Source organism: Oncorhynchus mykiss, chromosome 16, assembly GCF_057628025.1.
Source record: "Oncorhynchus mykiss isolate SJ-2025 chromosome 16, ASM5762802v1, whole genome shotgun sequence".
NCBI classification, from domain to species: Eukaryota; Metazoa; Chordata; class Actinopteri; order Salmoniformes; family Salmonidae; genus Oncorhynchus; species Oncorhynchus mykiss.
The window spans coordinates 15,025,090-15,037,647 of record NC_143037.1 but is presented as its reverse complement, the minus strand read 5'-3'; the positions used below and the strand labels follow the sequence as shown (position 1 = coordinate 15,037,647).

General features: G+C 42.1%; 1 protein-coding gene across 7 annotated transcripts; it reads right to left on the bottom strand.

The window, feature by feature from the left end:
• Positions 1-41: 41 nt before the first annotated feature.
• Positions 42-12,285, bottom strand: LOC110491432 (palmitoyltransferase ZDHHC16B). Of its 7 annotated transcripts, XR_016487143.1 has the most exons (12): positions 11,879-12,068; positions 11,620-11,748; positions 8,648-8,901; positions 8,077-8,271; positions 7,866-7,954; positions 7,717-7,745; positions 7,373-7,506; positions 5,658-5,695; positions 4,400-4,485; positions 2,622-2,745; positions 2,459-2,529; positions 42-2,381 (listed from the first exon to the last, which is right to left on the bottom strand). XR_016487143.1 is itself a non-coding variant. In XM_090202024.1 (11 exons), exons 3-11 carry the CDS (start codon positions 8,891-8,893, stop codon positions 2,273-2,275), a joined length of 1,083 nt encoding a protein of 360 aa, XP_090058150.1. In that variant the 5' UTR covers positions 8,894-8,901; positions 11,620-11,748; positions 11,879-12,279; the 3' UTR covers positions 42-2,272. The 7 variants fall into 7 exon arrangements, 2 of the variants coding, with proteins under 2 accessions (XP_090058150.1, XP_021420554.2); XR_016487142.1 differs by lacking the exon at positions 11,620-11,748 and having other exon boundaries at positions 11,879-12,279; XR_016487144.1 differs by lacking the exon at positions 11,620-11,748 and having other exon boundaries at positions 2,622-3,155; positions 11,879-12,278.
• Between the last annotated feature and the right edge of the window lie 273 nt (positions 12,286-12,558).

Below are 12,558 nucleotides of genomic sequence, written 5' to 3'. Positions count from 1 at the left end.
TCAGTGCTTTAAAATCAAGAGCTCAATCAAAGAAGCTGGAAGAAGTTTCCAAAAACAATCCTTTATCAAATATTAAAACAAGCTAATATCAATCGTAATGATACAGATGTGCGCAATATAGTGAAACAGTTTCTATTGGTCATGTCACAGGAGCCAACCACATAGCCCCTCCCGTTACAGGCTGGCCACAAGAAATATCCCGACCATTCTAGGAATTCTAACTGGTGGCCATATTCGAGACCAGCAAAGAGGAAGTCCGCAGCTTCCAGAGCGTATGACCATGTTAAGTGATCTTAATGTTGGTTAAGCCAGGTGTACACTACACAACTTTCAGAATTAACGTCGCTGAGCCTCTCAAAAACCAAGGAACTGACCCATTTTTTTCTAATTCAATTTTCACCTAAAATGACATACCCAAATCTAAACTGCCTGTAGCTCAGGACCTGAAGCAAGGATATGCATATTATTGATTCCTTTGAAAATAATGTAGGAGAATAACACATTAGATCTGGTAAAATATATTTTTTAAAGCAAGAGAAAGACCACAATGTATTATTCCAGTTTAGGTGCAATTTAGATTTGCCAGTCTCTGCAAAGTTTTAGACTGATCCAATGTATCAAGTCTGCCCAAATGTGCTTAATTGGTTTATTGATATATTTTCAAGTGCCTAGCTGTGCACTCTCCTCAACAATAGCATGGTATTATTTCACTAGTAGCTACTGTAAATTGGACATTGCAGTTAACTTAAATTCTTGTTAATCTTTCTGCTCATCACGTTAGCGCAACCATCCCCCGCGGGGAGGACACTGATTCCGTAGAGGTTAAATAACCCCTTTCCTGTAGTTGTCTTGCCAACATAGTGGTGCGCACTAAACGATGTGGTACAGACAGGGGTTAAACACCACAAGATAATTCACTTGTTTGTGAGGATTCTAGATACCACGCAAAAAAAGTTATTAGATTTAATGTAGCTACAACGAGCTGTCTCAACAGCCTCAAACGTTTTCAGTCAGACCTTCACGCTGTAGCCAAATTGTATTTGTATGCTATTTTAATATAATTAACCAATGATATCAGGCCACAACTGTCCATGATTACAGACCTGTGTCTTTTGACACTATATAAATGAGTCATCTCGCAGTGTTTGTCATTATACCCTTATGAAAACAGCTTGTCTGTCGAAACGTTGGACATAAATAGTTTTGCATCTGAGCTCCTGGAGTGTGCGGCTCTATTTTAAAACTTTCACGCTTGCCATACAGAGTTGAAATATCTAGCCAACATCTTGAATTTAATAACATTGCTTGTGAACTTCAGAGCTGTAACGACTTACCGCTTTGGTTAAAGGGATGTACAAACGCGTACTAATAGTATTCATGGCTCCGGCTCGAGCACCTACACATTCTGTGTGATGCGAAACGTCATCTCACTGGCGAGCTCTCATTGGCTATTGCTTATCACCATTCTCAAAACTTGTTGCACATTTCACACTACAAGATCATTGCTGATTTTGTGCCGATAAAGTAAAACCCATGTTTGAAAATACCGATCTCAAAAACTTGACCGGGACAGCTATCGTGACCAAAATCGTGTAGTGTACACGCAGCTTTTTAGTGGGGAAATCAATGTGGGAGAGGTTGGATAACAGTAGAAAATACATTACTGTACTTTGCATTAGTGCCTGATAATTAACAAATAGAAAACAGGTTAAAGATTTAACATAACAAGGCACATAGCAATGTTTTGACAATTCCTAATATTGACAGGGGCACTGCTCAGTAACATGAGCACCATAATCTAACTGGAGCCTGAATAGTAATATTGTTTATGTAATTCTGTCAAAGTCTCCAGACTACTCACCCATAGTTGGACAATGGCCAAGGCATGTGGTTATCTAGCTCGAACCTAGCCTTTGGTGGAAAGCTGTTCTTTGGCACTGAAAAAGTCCAAACTGCTTCTTCTGTGACTTCAATACAATTAAAAAGCAGACACTTCACATCAACTTTGGACAACATACCTAACAGTACAAAAACAGTCAGTCCACAAGACAAGGAGACTATTAAAAGACAGGACCATCAGTTCACATGACAGTGACTGGCGGTCCGATTAAGGTCCCTGGACTCATGGGCCACAATCAACACCAAATAGTCCACTCCTCAGAGGCTAAAATAAGTATTCTGTCTACCCCACCATCCAGGGGCCAGGGCTATAGCAGTGATTATGGCCCATAAAGTGGAGATGAGAAACTGTCCAGCAGCGAGTAGTGGGAGGTTAAATGGTCATAGGGTCTCTTCTGGTGAGAGCCCGAGGGCATTCCCATATCAGTCCATCTTCATGGGGAACGTGGCTAGACGGCAGGAGGACTCTGGTCAACCAGTGACTGTGGGAAGAGGAAGACAAACCAACTCTGTAAGAACAATCATGTATGTTTCACAACAGACTAAAAACAAGGCTTACCTCGTCTCCTCCACACCAAACAAAACTTTCCAATTGTTTATTTTCCCATAGTGGTATGGATTTCGGAACACCTTACAAAAGAGAAACAGGCTTTACTCACTAATTCCGAACTGGTACACCATGTTGATATTTTGGTAAACCCACAGAGTCCAATAAGCCTCACCTTTCCTTTCTCCTTTAAACGTCTGATTTCTTTCTTGTTGATGTGTCTCTCCACACTGGTCTCTCCTCGAGTGATGAGGATAGCATGCCACAGGGTCAGACCTCCCAGAGCAACTGCCACCGAACTGCAGGGCATACAAACAGCGATCATGACCATCTGTCAATTGTACAGTCGTGGCCAAAAGTTGAGAATGACAAATATTGAATTTCAAAGTCTGCTGCCTCAATTTGTATGATGGCAATTTGCATATACTCCAGAATGTTACAATGAGTGATCAAATTAATTGCAAAGTCCATCTGCCATGCAAATGAACTGAATCCCCCCAAAAAACATTTCCACTGCATTTCAGCCCTGCCACAAAAGGACCAGCTGACGACATGTCAGTGATTCTCTCGTTAACTCAGGTGTGAGTGTTGATGAGGACAAGGCTGGAGATCACTCTGTCATGCTGATTGAGTTCAAATAACAGACTGGAAGCTTCAAAAGGAGGGTGGTGCTTGGAATCATTGTTCTTCCTCTGTCAACTATGGTTACCTGCAAGGAAACACGTGCAGTCATCATTGCTTTGCACAAAAAGGGCTTCACAGGCAAAGGATATTGCTACCACTAAGATTGCACCTAAATCAACCATTTATCGGATCATCAAGAACTTCAAGGAGAGCGGTTCAATTGTTGTGAAGAAGACTTCAGGGCGCCAAAGAAAGTCCAGCAAGTGCCAGGGCCGTCTCCTAAAGTTGATTCAGCTGCAGGATCGCGGCACCACCAGTACAGAGCTTGCTCAGGAATGGCAGCAGGCAGGTGTGAGTGCATCTTCACACACAGTGAGGCAAAGACTTTTGGAGGATGGCCTGGTGTCAAGAAGGGCAGCAAAGAAGCCACTTCTCTCCAGGAAAAACATCAGGGACAGACTGATATTCTGCAAAAGGTACATGGATTAGACTGCTGAGGACTGGGGTAAAGTCATTTTCTCTGATTAATCCTCTTTCCGAATGTTTGGGGCATCCGAGGAGAAGGTGAGCGTGGCCACGACTACCATCAGTCCTGTGTCATGCCAAAAGTAAAGCATCCTGAGACCATTCATGTGTGGGGTTGCTTCTCAGCCAAGGGAGTGGGCTCACTCACAATTTTGCCTAAGAACACAGCCATGAATTAAGAATGGTACCAACACATCCTCCGAGAGCAACTTCTCCCAATCATCCAGGAAGTTTGGTGACGAACAATGCCTTTTCCAGCATGATGGAGCACCTTGCAATGAGGCAAGTGATAACTAAGTGGCTCGGGGAACAAAACATCGATATTTTGGGTCCATGGCCAGGAAACTCCCCAGATCTTAATCCCATTGAGAACTTGTGGTCAATCCTCAAGAGGCGGGTGGACAATCAAAAACCCACAAATTCTGACAAATTGCAAGCATGGGTGGATTGCATGCCAGGGCGGATTGCAGAGGTCTTGAAAAAGAACGGTCAACACTGCAAATATTGACTCTTTGCATCAACTTCATGTAATTGTCAATAAAAGCCTTTGACACTTATGAAATGCTTGTAATTATACTTCAGTATTCCATAGTAACATCTGACAAATATCTAAAGACACCGAGGCAGCAGACTTAGTGAAAATTAATATGCAATTCAAAACTTTTGACCACGACTGTACTGAATACAACTCAAGATGAGGTCTATTTGAGAACACACAGAACAGCCATAGCAGTTCACCACAACAAAACAGTTGACTATCTACTATAAAACCCAAAACTTTTAGCGGATACAAATTTGTCTCACCTTGTCAGCACCCAAATGAAAATGACACCATTGTGAACCATCTTTTCCCTGAAGGAAAACAGTGCTGGTGGGGTCTGATAGTAGCTCTAGAAAGAACGCAAAACCAAACAATGTAAAGACCCTACATGAAAATCAGTTTAATTGTGGGGCTTGCACAGCAAAAAACCCCAGCTTAAATTTTCAACCTTCTACTTAAGCACACTACTACTCCTACACCGTTTAAGCTAGAAACGCACTTTAAAATGTGTAGAATGGCCTCACTCGAGTTGCAGTTCAATTAGTAAATGTGATACCAATGGGTATTCCACAGGGTTAAACTAGAGGTTGACCGATTATGATTTTAACGCCGATACCGATTATTGGAGGACCAAAAAAGCCGATACCGATTAATCGGACAGTTTTTAAAATGTTTTTTTTTTGTAATAATGACAATTACAACAATACTGAATTAACACTTATTTTAACTTAATATAATACATCAATAAAATCAATTTAGCCTCAAGTAAATAATGCATTGGTTTAAATAATGGAAAAACAAAGTGTTGGAGAAGAACGTAAAAGTGCAATATGTGCTATGTAAGAAAGCTAACGTTTCAGTTCCTTGCTCAGAACATGAGAACATATGAAAGCTGGTGGTTCCTTTTAACATGAGTCTTCAATATTCCCAGGCAAGAAGTTTTAGGTTGTAGTTATTATTGCCCTATTTCCCTCTATACCATTTGTATTTCATTAACCTTTGACGATTGGATGTTCTTATAGGCACTTTAGTATTGCCAGTGTAACAGTACAGCTTCCGTCCCTCTCCTCGCTCCTCCCTGGGCTCGAACCAGCAACACAACGACAACAGCCACCACATCGAAGCAGCGTTACCCATGCAGAGCAAGGGAAACAACCACCCCAAGGTTCAGAGCGAGTGAAGTTTGAAACGCTATTAGCGTGAGCTAACTAGCCAGCCATTTCACTTCGGTCACACCAGCCTCATCTCGGGAGTTGATAGGTTTGAAGTCATAAACAGCGCAATGCTTGACGCACAACGAAGAGCTGCTGGCAAAACGCACGAAAGTGCTGTTTGAATGAATGTTTACGCGCCTGCTTCTGCCTACCACCGCTCAGTCAGATACTTGTATGCTTAGTCAGATTATATGCAACACAGGACACGTTGATAATATCTAGTAATATCATCAACCATGTGTAGTTAACTAGTGATTATGATTGATTGTTTTTTGCAAGATATGTTTAATGCTAGCTAGCAACTTACCTTGGCTTACTGCATTTGCGTAACAGGCAGTCAGTCTCCTTGTGGAGTGCAACGAGAGAGAGGCAGGTCGTTATTGCGTTGGACTAGTTAACTGTAAGGTTGCAGATTGGATCCCCCGAGCTGACAAGGTTAACCCACCGTTCCTAGGCCGTCATTGAAAATAAGAATGTGTTCATAACTGACTTGCCTAGTTAAATAAAGATTAAATAAAGGTGTAAAAAAATAAAATCGGCGCCCAAAAATACCGATTTCTGATTGTTATGAAAACTTGAAATCGGCCCTAATTAATCGGCCATTCCGATTAATCGGTCGACCTCTAGGTTAAACCACCAACCACAAAAAGCCTAATCACAAACAGTAGCTGGGTTAACAAAGGAGCACATCCACGGTCCTCAGAATGCAACTAGTGGCAAATCAACAAAACTCTAGATGCCAAGTCTGTAGCCAATCATATAGCCAAGGGACCTAGAACTAACTACCAATCACATGGGACTTTGCCTGGCTTGAGGAGAGAGCTGCAGTCTCACTGGGCACATAGAAGGCCCCATTCTACACATGGAGACGATTGCCTAATTGTTGTCAAATGTTGATTGTTAATTGACAGTGGGACCCAGTGTTGCCCAGTGGACCTTTGCAGTCTGTCAATCTGTAGTACTACCCTCTCCAAATTAATCTGCAGTTTTAATTTTGGTCAACACACCAGGGCCCGGTTTCCCAAACAGCCTTAAGATGCTTTTGGAAAAGTGCTGTGATTTCAAGAATCTTTTGTACTACATGGCCAGACTGAGAAGCAATCTGTCGCCTACTCTTATCACTGGCTCCCTCTGTGGCTCCCCATTCACACTGCTAATGGATCAATGTCAATACACACACTGGTTACATCCCAAATCGCACCCTTTTCCATATGTAGTGCACTACTTTTGACCAGGGCCCACAATGCTCTGGTCAAAAGTAGTGCAACATATAGGGAATAAAATGCCAATTGGGGGACAACAGCCAAATGCAGGAGATAAGTTAGTGCTGTTGACTAGCTAAATCAGAACTCATAATAGTGAGAAACTATTGACTAGACTGGTTATGGGTTATCATCATGATACCTCTGTAGCTAGAGAGAATTTGTCACACAGCGATGGAAGCATTTTTAAAATCTAAAACAGTGTGGTGTTGCCTAAGAGCCATAGAATCTGTTACTATATAAACTCCCATCTTACCATGGTGGACTGGTGTCAAAACAGTAATTGATCTTGATCCCGGAGACTTTAAATTGCATTAGACAAACATCCATGAGCCTTCTCAGTGGACTTGACAAGAAACAAGTGTATTTAATTGCTGTTAATGTTTCATCTGATGTCTTTGATTCCTACATTCCAAAGCTCCCTTGGAGCTCCGTTAGCCAGCTTTGCTTGGCTGCTGTTTTTTGCCTCTTTAGCTAAACTTGCGGCAGCTCAACTTGACTCCATGCTCAGAATGTATGGCCTTTCGCTTACCTATACAAGCCCACGCCTCACCTAACATAAGAGAAGGAAAAATGTGGCAAAGACATGCCAGACTCTATCCAAACAGTCATGAACCAAGCGGCCTCACTCAATCAGGGTGTTTGGTCCACATGTCAATAACAAGGCATGATTTACGCGGAGGGCAGTACTCCGAATACGCTTTGAAAGTCAAAATGTCAAGCCTTCTAGAACCTCTAAGAAGCTGACAATCTCCCTCACCTCGACAGCGTTGTAAGCCTCTATGAACATGTCTTTGCAGCTGACGCTGCAGTACATGCAGCCCATGGTCATGTAGAGGCAGAAGGAGAAGAAGTAGCGGTGGTTGAAGTGGCCCACACAGTTGTTGAGCCAAGCTGGCGTCACAAGGCAAGTTAAGGTCAATGTAAATGAGGCAGATCTAACAAAAATAAAACATTTTGGAACGCGAGAGATTATTCAATTGAATGACTGTCCCCCCCTTGGGTTTTAACATGTATTAAATTCAAATAAAAAGATTACACAAAAAAAGGAATCTGACAGATGAGATGTTGATGACTGTTTGTGGGTCTCGATAGAAAGGATACGACAGTGGTGATCCATCTTCAGAATACACCTGGAATGAAAGAAAGTCACTCATTGTGATTGACCTGCGCCATGGACTAGAGCTATCCAGTAGAGGTTTTGTATTTCTTGATGACATCATCTAACGACTGACAGAGAGTCCTTAACTTACGTATTGCAGATGCTGCAGTGGTGAGTCCTGGCTGGTTTGGGGACGATGCATTTCTTACAGATGGTCACTGACGGTGTATCACTTTTAACCTGAGAAACAAACCAAAAAAAGGGAAATAGAAGACCATTATTTCACAACTACACCTAAAACTTCTTATTGCCTGTGTCTTCACAAAACCGATTTTCTGCAGGCATTAGAGCAGGCACCTCACCTGTGGTGGGTGTCCAGGGGAGGTGGTGGTGGCCTTGTAGTAGTGGAAGAGGACCATCATGAGGACCCAGTGGCCATAGGTGAGGTGCCAGATGATCCACAGCAGTGGGTAGGTGTTGAGGATAACAGGCAACAGGCACAGGTAGACAATGACCACCACAGAGCTGGTGAGGGCAATCACCAGGCACACAAATACCTGGGAACAGAGGAGAGGAGGACACGGACAGAGGGAACAACTCATGAGGGAGCGTGAAAGGCGAAAAAACTGTGGGAAAAAAAATGGAAGAGCAAAAAGGTTAATGTAACCAAACATGGGATATTGAATTAACTTTCCTATATTTAATTAACTACATTAAAACAAAGCTATTTGACTGTACATCTACAGACAGGGCAGCAGATAGTCTAGCAGTTAAGAGCGTTGGGCCAGTAACCGAAAGGTTGCTGGTTTGAATTCCCAAACCAACTAGGTGAAAAATCTGTTGACTTGACCCTAACTGTTCCTGAAAGTTGCTCTGGATAAGAGCATCTGTTAAATGACTCAAATGTATCAGAAAGGTGATCTATTGACTTACCACCCCAAACCAGCGAGTCACATTGTCCACAATCCAGTAGATGGGTTCAAAGACACAGTCCAGGTAGGTGTAAGAGTTGGTGAGGCTGTTGAAGTAGAGGGAGTTGAGCAGCAGCTTCCAGTAGCTCCACAGCTCTCCTAGCTTCCTCCGGGGCTTGCTGGGGCACACCCCTCGCTTAGGACACAGCCGGCACCAGCGCAGGCAAAGGCTCATCATCCTGGAGAACTGCCACCTCCAGCTGCGCATGGCCCAGTCTTCCAGAGACACACAACACAGAAGCAGGTGGAAAAACTACTACGACCGGAAAGAAGAACTTGGAATGTACAGTCATTCATATTGCAGATGATGTCATCGGCGTCACTCTGAGAAATACAACCCACGGTTGAGTGGTGACACTCCCAGCTCGACACATACTGCGACTTCGGAGACCAGGGTTCAATCCCCGCATCCACCCTTCCTAATGTGTTCTTCTCCTCATCAAGATCCTCCATTAATTCTAATCTGTCTGAATAAAGAATGTATACAATACAAAGAGGGTGGAATTCTACTCTCCTTAAAAAAATACTTTAGAACCTCATCTTATCTCTCAATTAAAGGGATACTTCAGGATTTTGGCAATGAGGCCCTTTATTTCCCCAGAGTCAGATGAACTCGTTGATACCATTTTTAAGTCTCTGCGTGCAGTTTGAAGGAAGATGTTAACAAGCTAAATTGCTAACTGCATTAGCTTGCGAAACTATCTCCATCTTCCTTCATACTGGACACAGAGACATAAAGATGGTATTTGCCAAAATCCTGAAGTATCCCTTTAAATGCTTAAACAACAACCAGCTCTCCAAGACCTAGAAAAGCTCATCAAGAGAGACGTCTGCTCAGCGCAGACTTCCTCTCCACAGAGCGACGACAAGGCATTAAAGTAATTAAAACCAGGTGAGTGCCGTTTCCAATGGAACCAGAGGATGCATGTCCAGAAAATGGGACAGGGCTATCAGGTAATGAGTGCGTCCACTCTCACAAAACTTAGAATGTTAATAATTCATTAGAAATACAGTTCTGTGGCCGAGCCTTCTATTGAAAGACCTTGGGTATGCAAAACCAGTAACCTTATAAGACACCAAAAGCCCAAGGATGAATTTCCTAAGAGGGGAATAAGTGGACAGCTATTCGAGGCATCAATTTCATGAAAGTGAGTATTAGTTACACTGATAAGGGGGAAACATTGGTTAGGCTCTCCAGTACACTAAGGCCATACACATTTTGTTAAATGTTTTACAGATTTTTTTTTTTTTTGAGTGAGGCGAGTGAACAACTAAACCGAAGTAGACCATCTTGTTAACATACTATAGCAACCTTAGTTCAACATCTAGCGACCAAATATTTTTGCCTTTTGGGAGGCTAAATTAGGCAAGGTTCAGCCATAACTTGAGGGGAAAGTGTTTCCCTCTTCACTGGAGGCTTGGGGACATCATTTTTCGCTTTAAATTGTGCAATTTCCAGAAAAGTGAAGAGGCATTCGTTCCAACTTTTAATTAAATTTGTATGGCCTAATCATCAATTATAATGCTGGGACCTTCACTGTGGCCAGCTGTTTGGCCTACAACTGCCCCCCCTGTTGTCAATATGCAGAGTATGTAATCCCTCTTTACAACCTGTGCAGATGGCATTATTAGATTTCTGTCATTCTAACAGTTGACCATGAAGTCACCCAGTATTACGGAGATCATTGATCAGCATATGGCAGCATGCCAGTCATAGAAAAGCTGTGTGGAACTGGAAAAGATTAGGGGTGATTTCCTGCCAAATCGACAGGCTGTTGTTGACTACCTACCAACTAACTACACATGAATTTCCAAAAGGTAGAGTTCAGAGTGACATATTGGAACAAACCAGTATGAACAAAATGTGAACATGTAATCAATCTCTAAACCTGATCACCATCAGAAAGCTTATTTTTCCTCAATCTCAGATTAACCCCTTAATTCTCAGTTTTAAAACAACAATTAAGCTCTTTAAGGCAGTGAGGGCAGTCTCTATGGCAACCTCCAAATCTGCCCAGCAAAGAAATGGTCTCCTCTGCTCTGCCAGGGTAAAAAGCCTTGCCCTGTCTGTCCCTGAAACAGGCTTAGCATATTTGTGTGCAGCACAAGCCTTGCAACTGGCAAGCTGCACTGACAACTCTAAACAGACACTTCAGTCTGTTTGTTGCTTCTGCTCAAGACTTTTCTCTCTCTGTGCCATTGCTGTCTCTTCATTCAGTCCTCGGGGTAAACATTTACACCGGTGTTGACAGCACTGGGCCCAGGGGATGATGGAGTTGTTTTTTGGGGTTATTGTACTCCAGAAAATGGCCTCATTCTACAATCCGAAAGGATGCAAATGACATATTCACATATTAAGAAAACAATCCGCAAAATAGAATGTTAATGCAGTCAGGACTGAACAGTACGTTCTATATCCTAAAGTACTACATTTCTATGATCACATTCACACCATCAACACTCAAAATATTTGGAATGTCTGCAGCTCTGCGCTGACTGCACAAATAACATAGCCCTAACTTCTTTGTAGTCTTCATTTTACAGGGTTCTCTAACGTTAAAAAGGGGCAATCTGCAGTTACTACATACATTTTTTGGACATCAATTAATTACATTTACCCATCAATTATTAAAGAATTTCACTTATAAATGTCTCATGAGCTTAGTTCAACTGTCGCACCCCATCCTGAACCATTACTCAAATGTTTGAAAACAAACCCTATATAGCCTCAACGTGGTTAAAACGATCATTTTGATGCCATGGATGGCTCAGTCATTGTGTCCATAGCTCTGCTGATTAATTTGAGATTGAGAGCTAACATTTCTCCAGACCCATTTCTCAGCCTTTTTCCCGAAAAAGGTGGCAGGACTAGGGGAGTATGTTTCTTGTTTCAACCTCCGATTGCCGCTTTAAGGCACAGACAAGCATACTCACTGTCATGTTAATATTTGTTGCCGCTGGCTACCACAAACGACAAACAATGTTGATATGGTGCCACCAGCCTGGCAATCTTGATTGCTGAGTTTTCCGCTGGCAGGCCGCTCCATGACATTTGATTACAATCTGAGATGTGTGTTGATTGAAAAATATTACCATTTTATGATGGCTCGCTAGCAGCTAGCAATGATAACTAGCTGGCTAATTACTAGTACTGACACCATTGATATGCCAATAATCAAAATATTTCACTCACCTTATCTTCCGAGAAAATAGGACCAGCTAGGTTAAATGCATTGACATTCAAGTCATTATAACTGTGAAATGTTAGCTACACTCAAGAGATTTCGCAAAGTGAGCAAAACATTATAAATCGCGCGCGGAAGCAGACTATCTTATTTTCTTCTGTCAAAAATCCTCGAGACGTCGCGCCCCTTCGGACATGCATTGGATCTTGGGAAATGAATTTTTTTTGTACATTTCAAGATGTCAATAAAAACCGTTCCCTGCTAATCTGTTGATTGATTCAAGCTGCGCTACATCATCCATCCTTTTGGTATTTTCATGTTTAATGAGTACCATAAATTATATCTGGAAACATTTCTTATTAGAGGAGAAAACAGCGTTGTCTCAAAATTGGTACTCCAAGCAGGAAGTGGAGACGTCATATGACTAGAGAGATACGGCATCTGTGCAGATGCCTATTTTCTGATCAAAAATCGGTATTTGTTGTTCTTTAAAACTTAAGAGTATAAACATCACATTGAAATAACATAGCTAGATGCATAACAGCAAATTCAAATGCGTGTACTTGCCTGATCTTGCTGGCATGATCTTGCTGTCATAACTAGTCAGAAGCCGTCAACTTTGTTTTTTGTTTTTTCTCTTTCTAACGAACAACATTCAGCATCAATGTATAGTCTCCACCCGGCACAG

Bases quoted from the DNA above. Each gene is read 5' to 3' on its own strand.
- LOC110491432 (XM_021564879.3), bottom strand. From the start codon at position 8,893: ATGCGCAGCTGGAGGTGGCAGTTCTCCAGGATGATGAGCCTTTGCCTG. The intron at 8,272-8,647 runs GTAAGTCAATAG...CTCTGTTCCCAG, and splicing joins TGACTCGCTGGTTTGGGGTG to GTATTTGTGTGCCTGGTGAT. The intron at 7,507-7,716 runs GTATCCTTTCTA...TTGTGACGCCAG, and splicing joins GAAGATGGATCACCACTGTC to CTTGGCTCAACAACTGTGTG.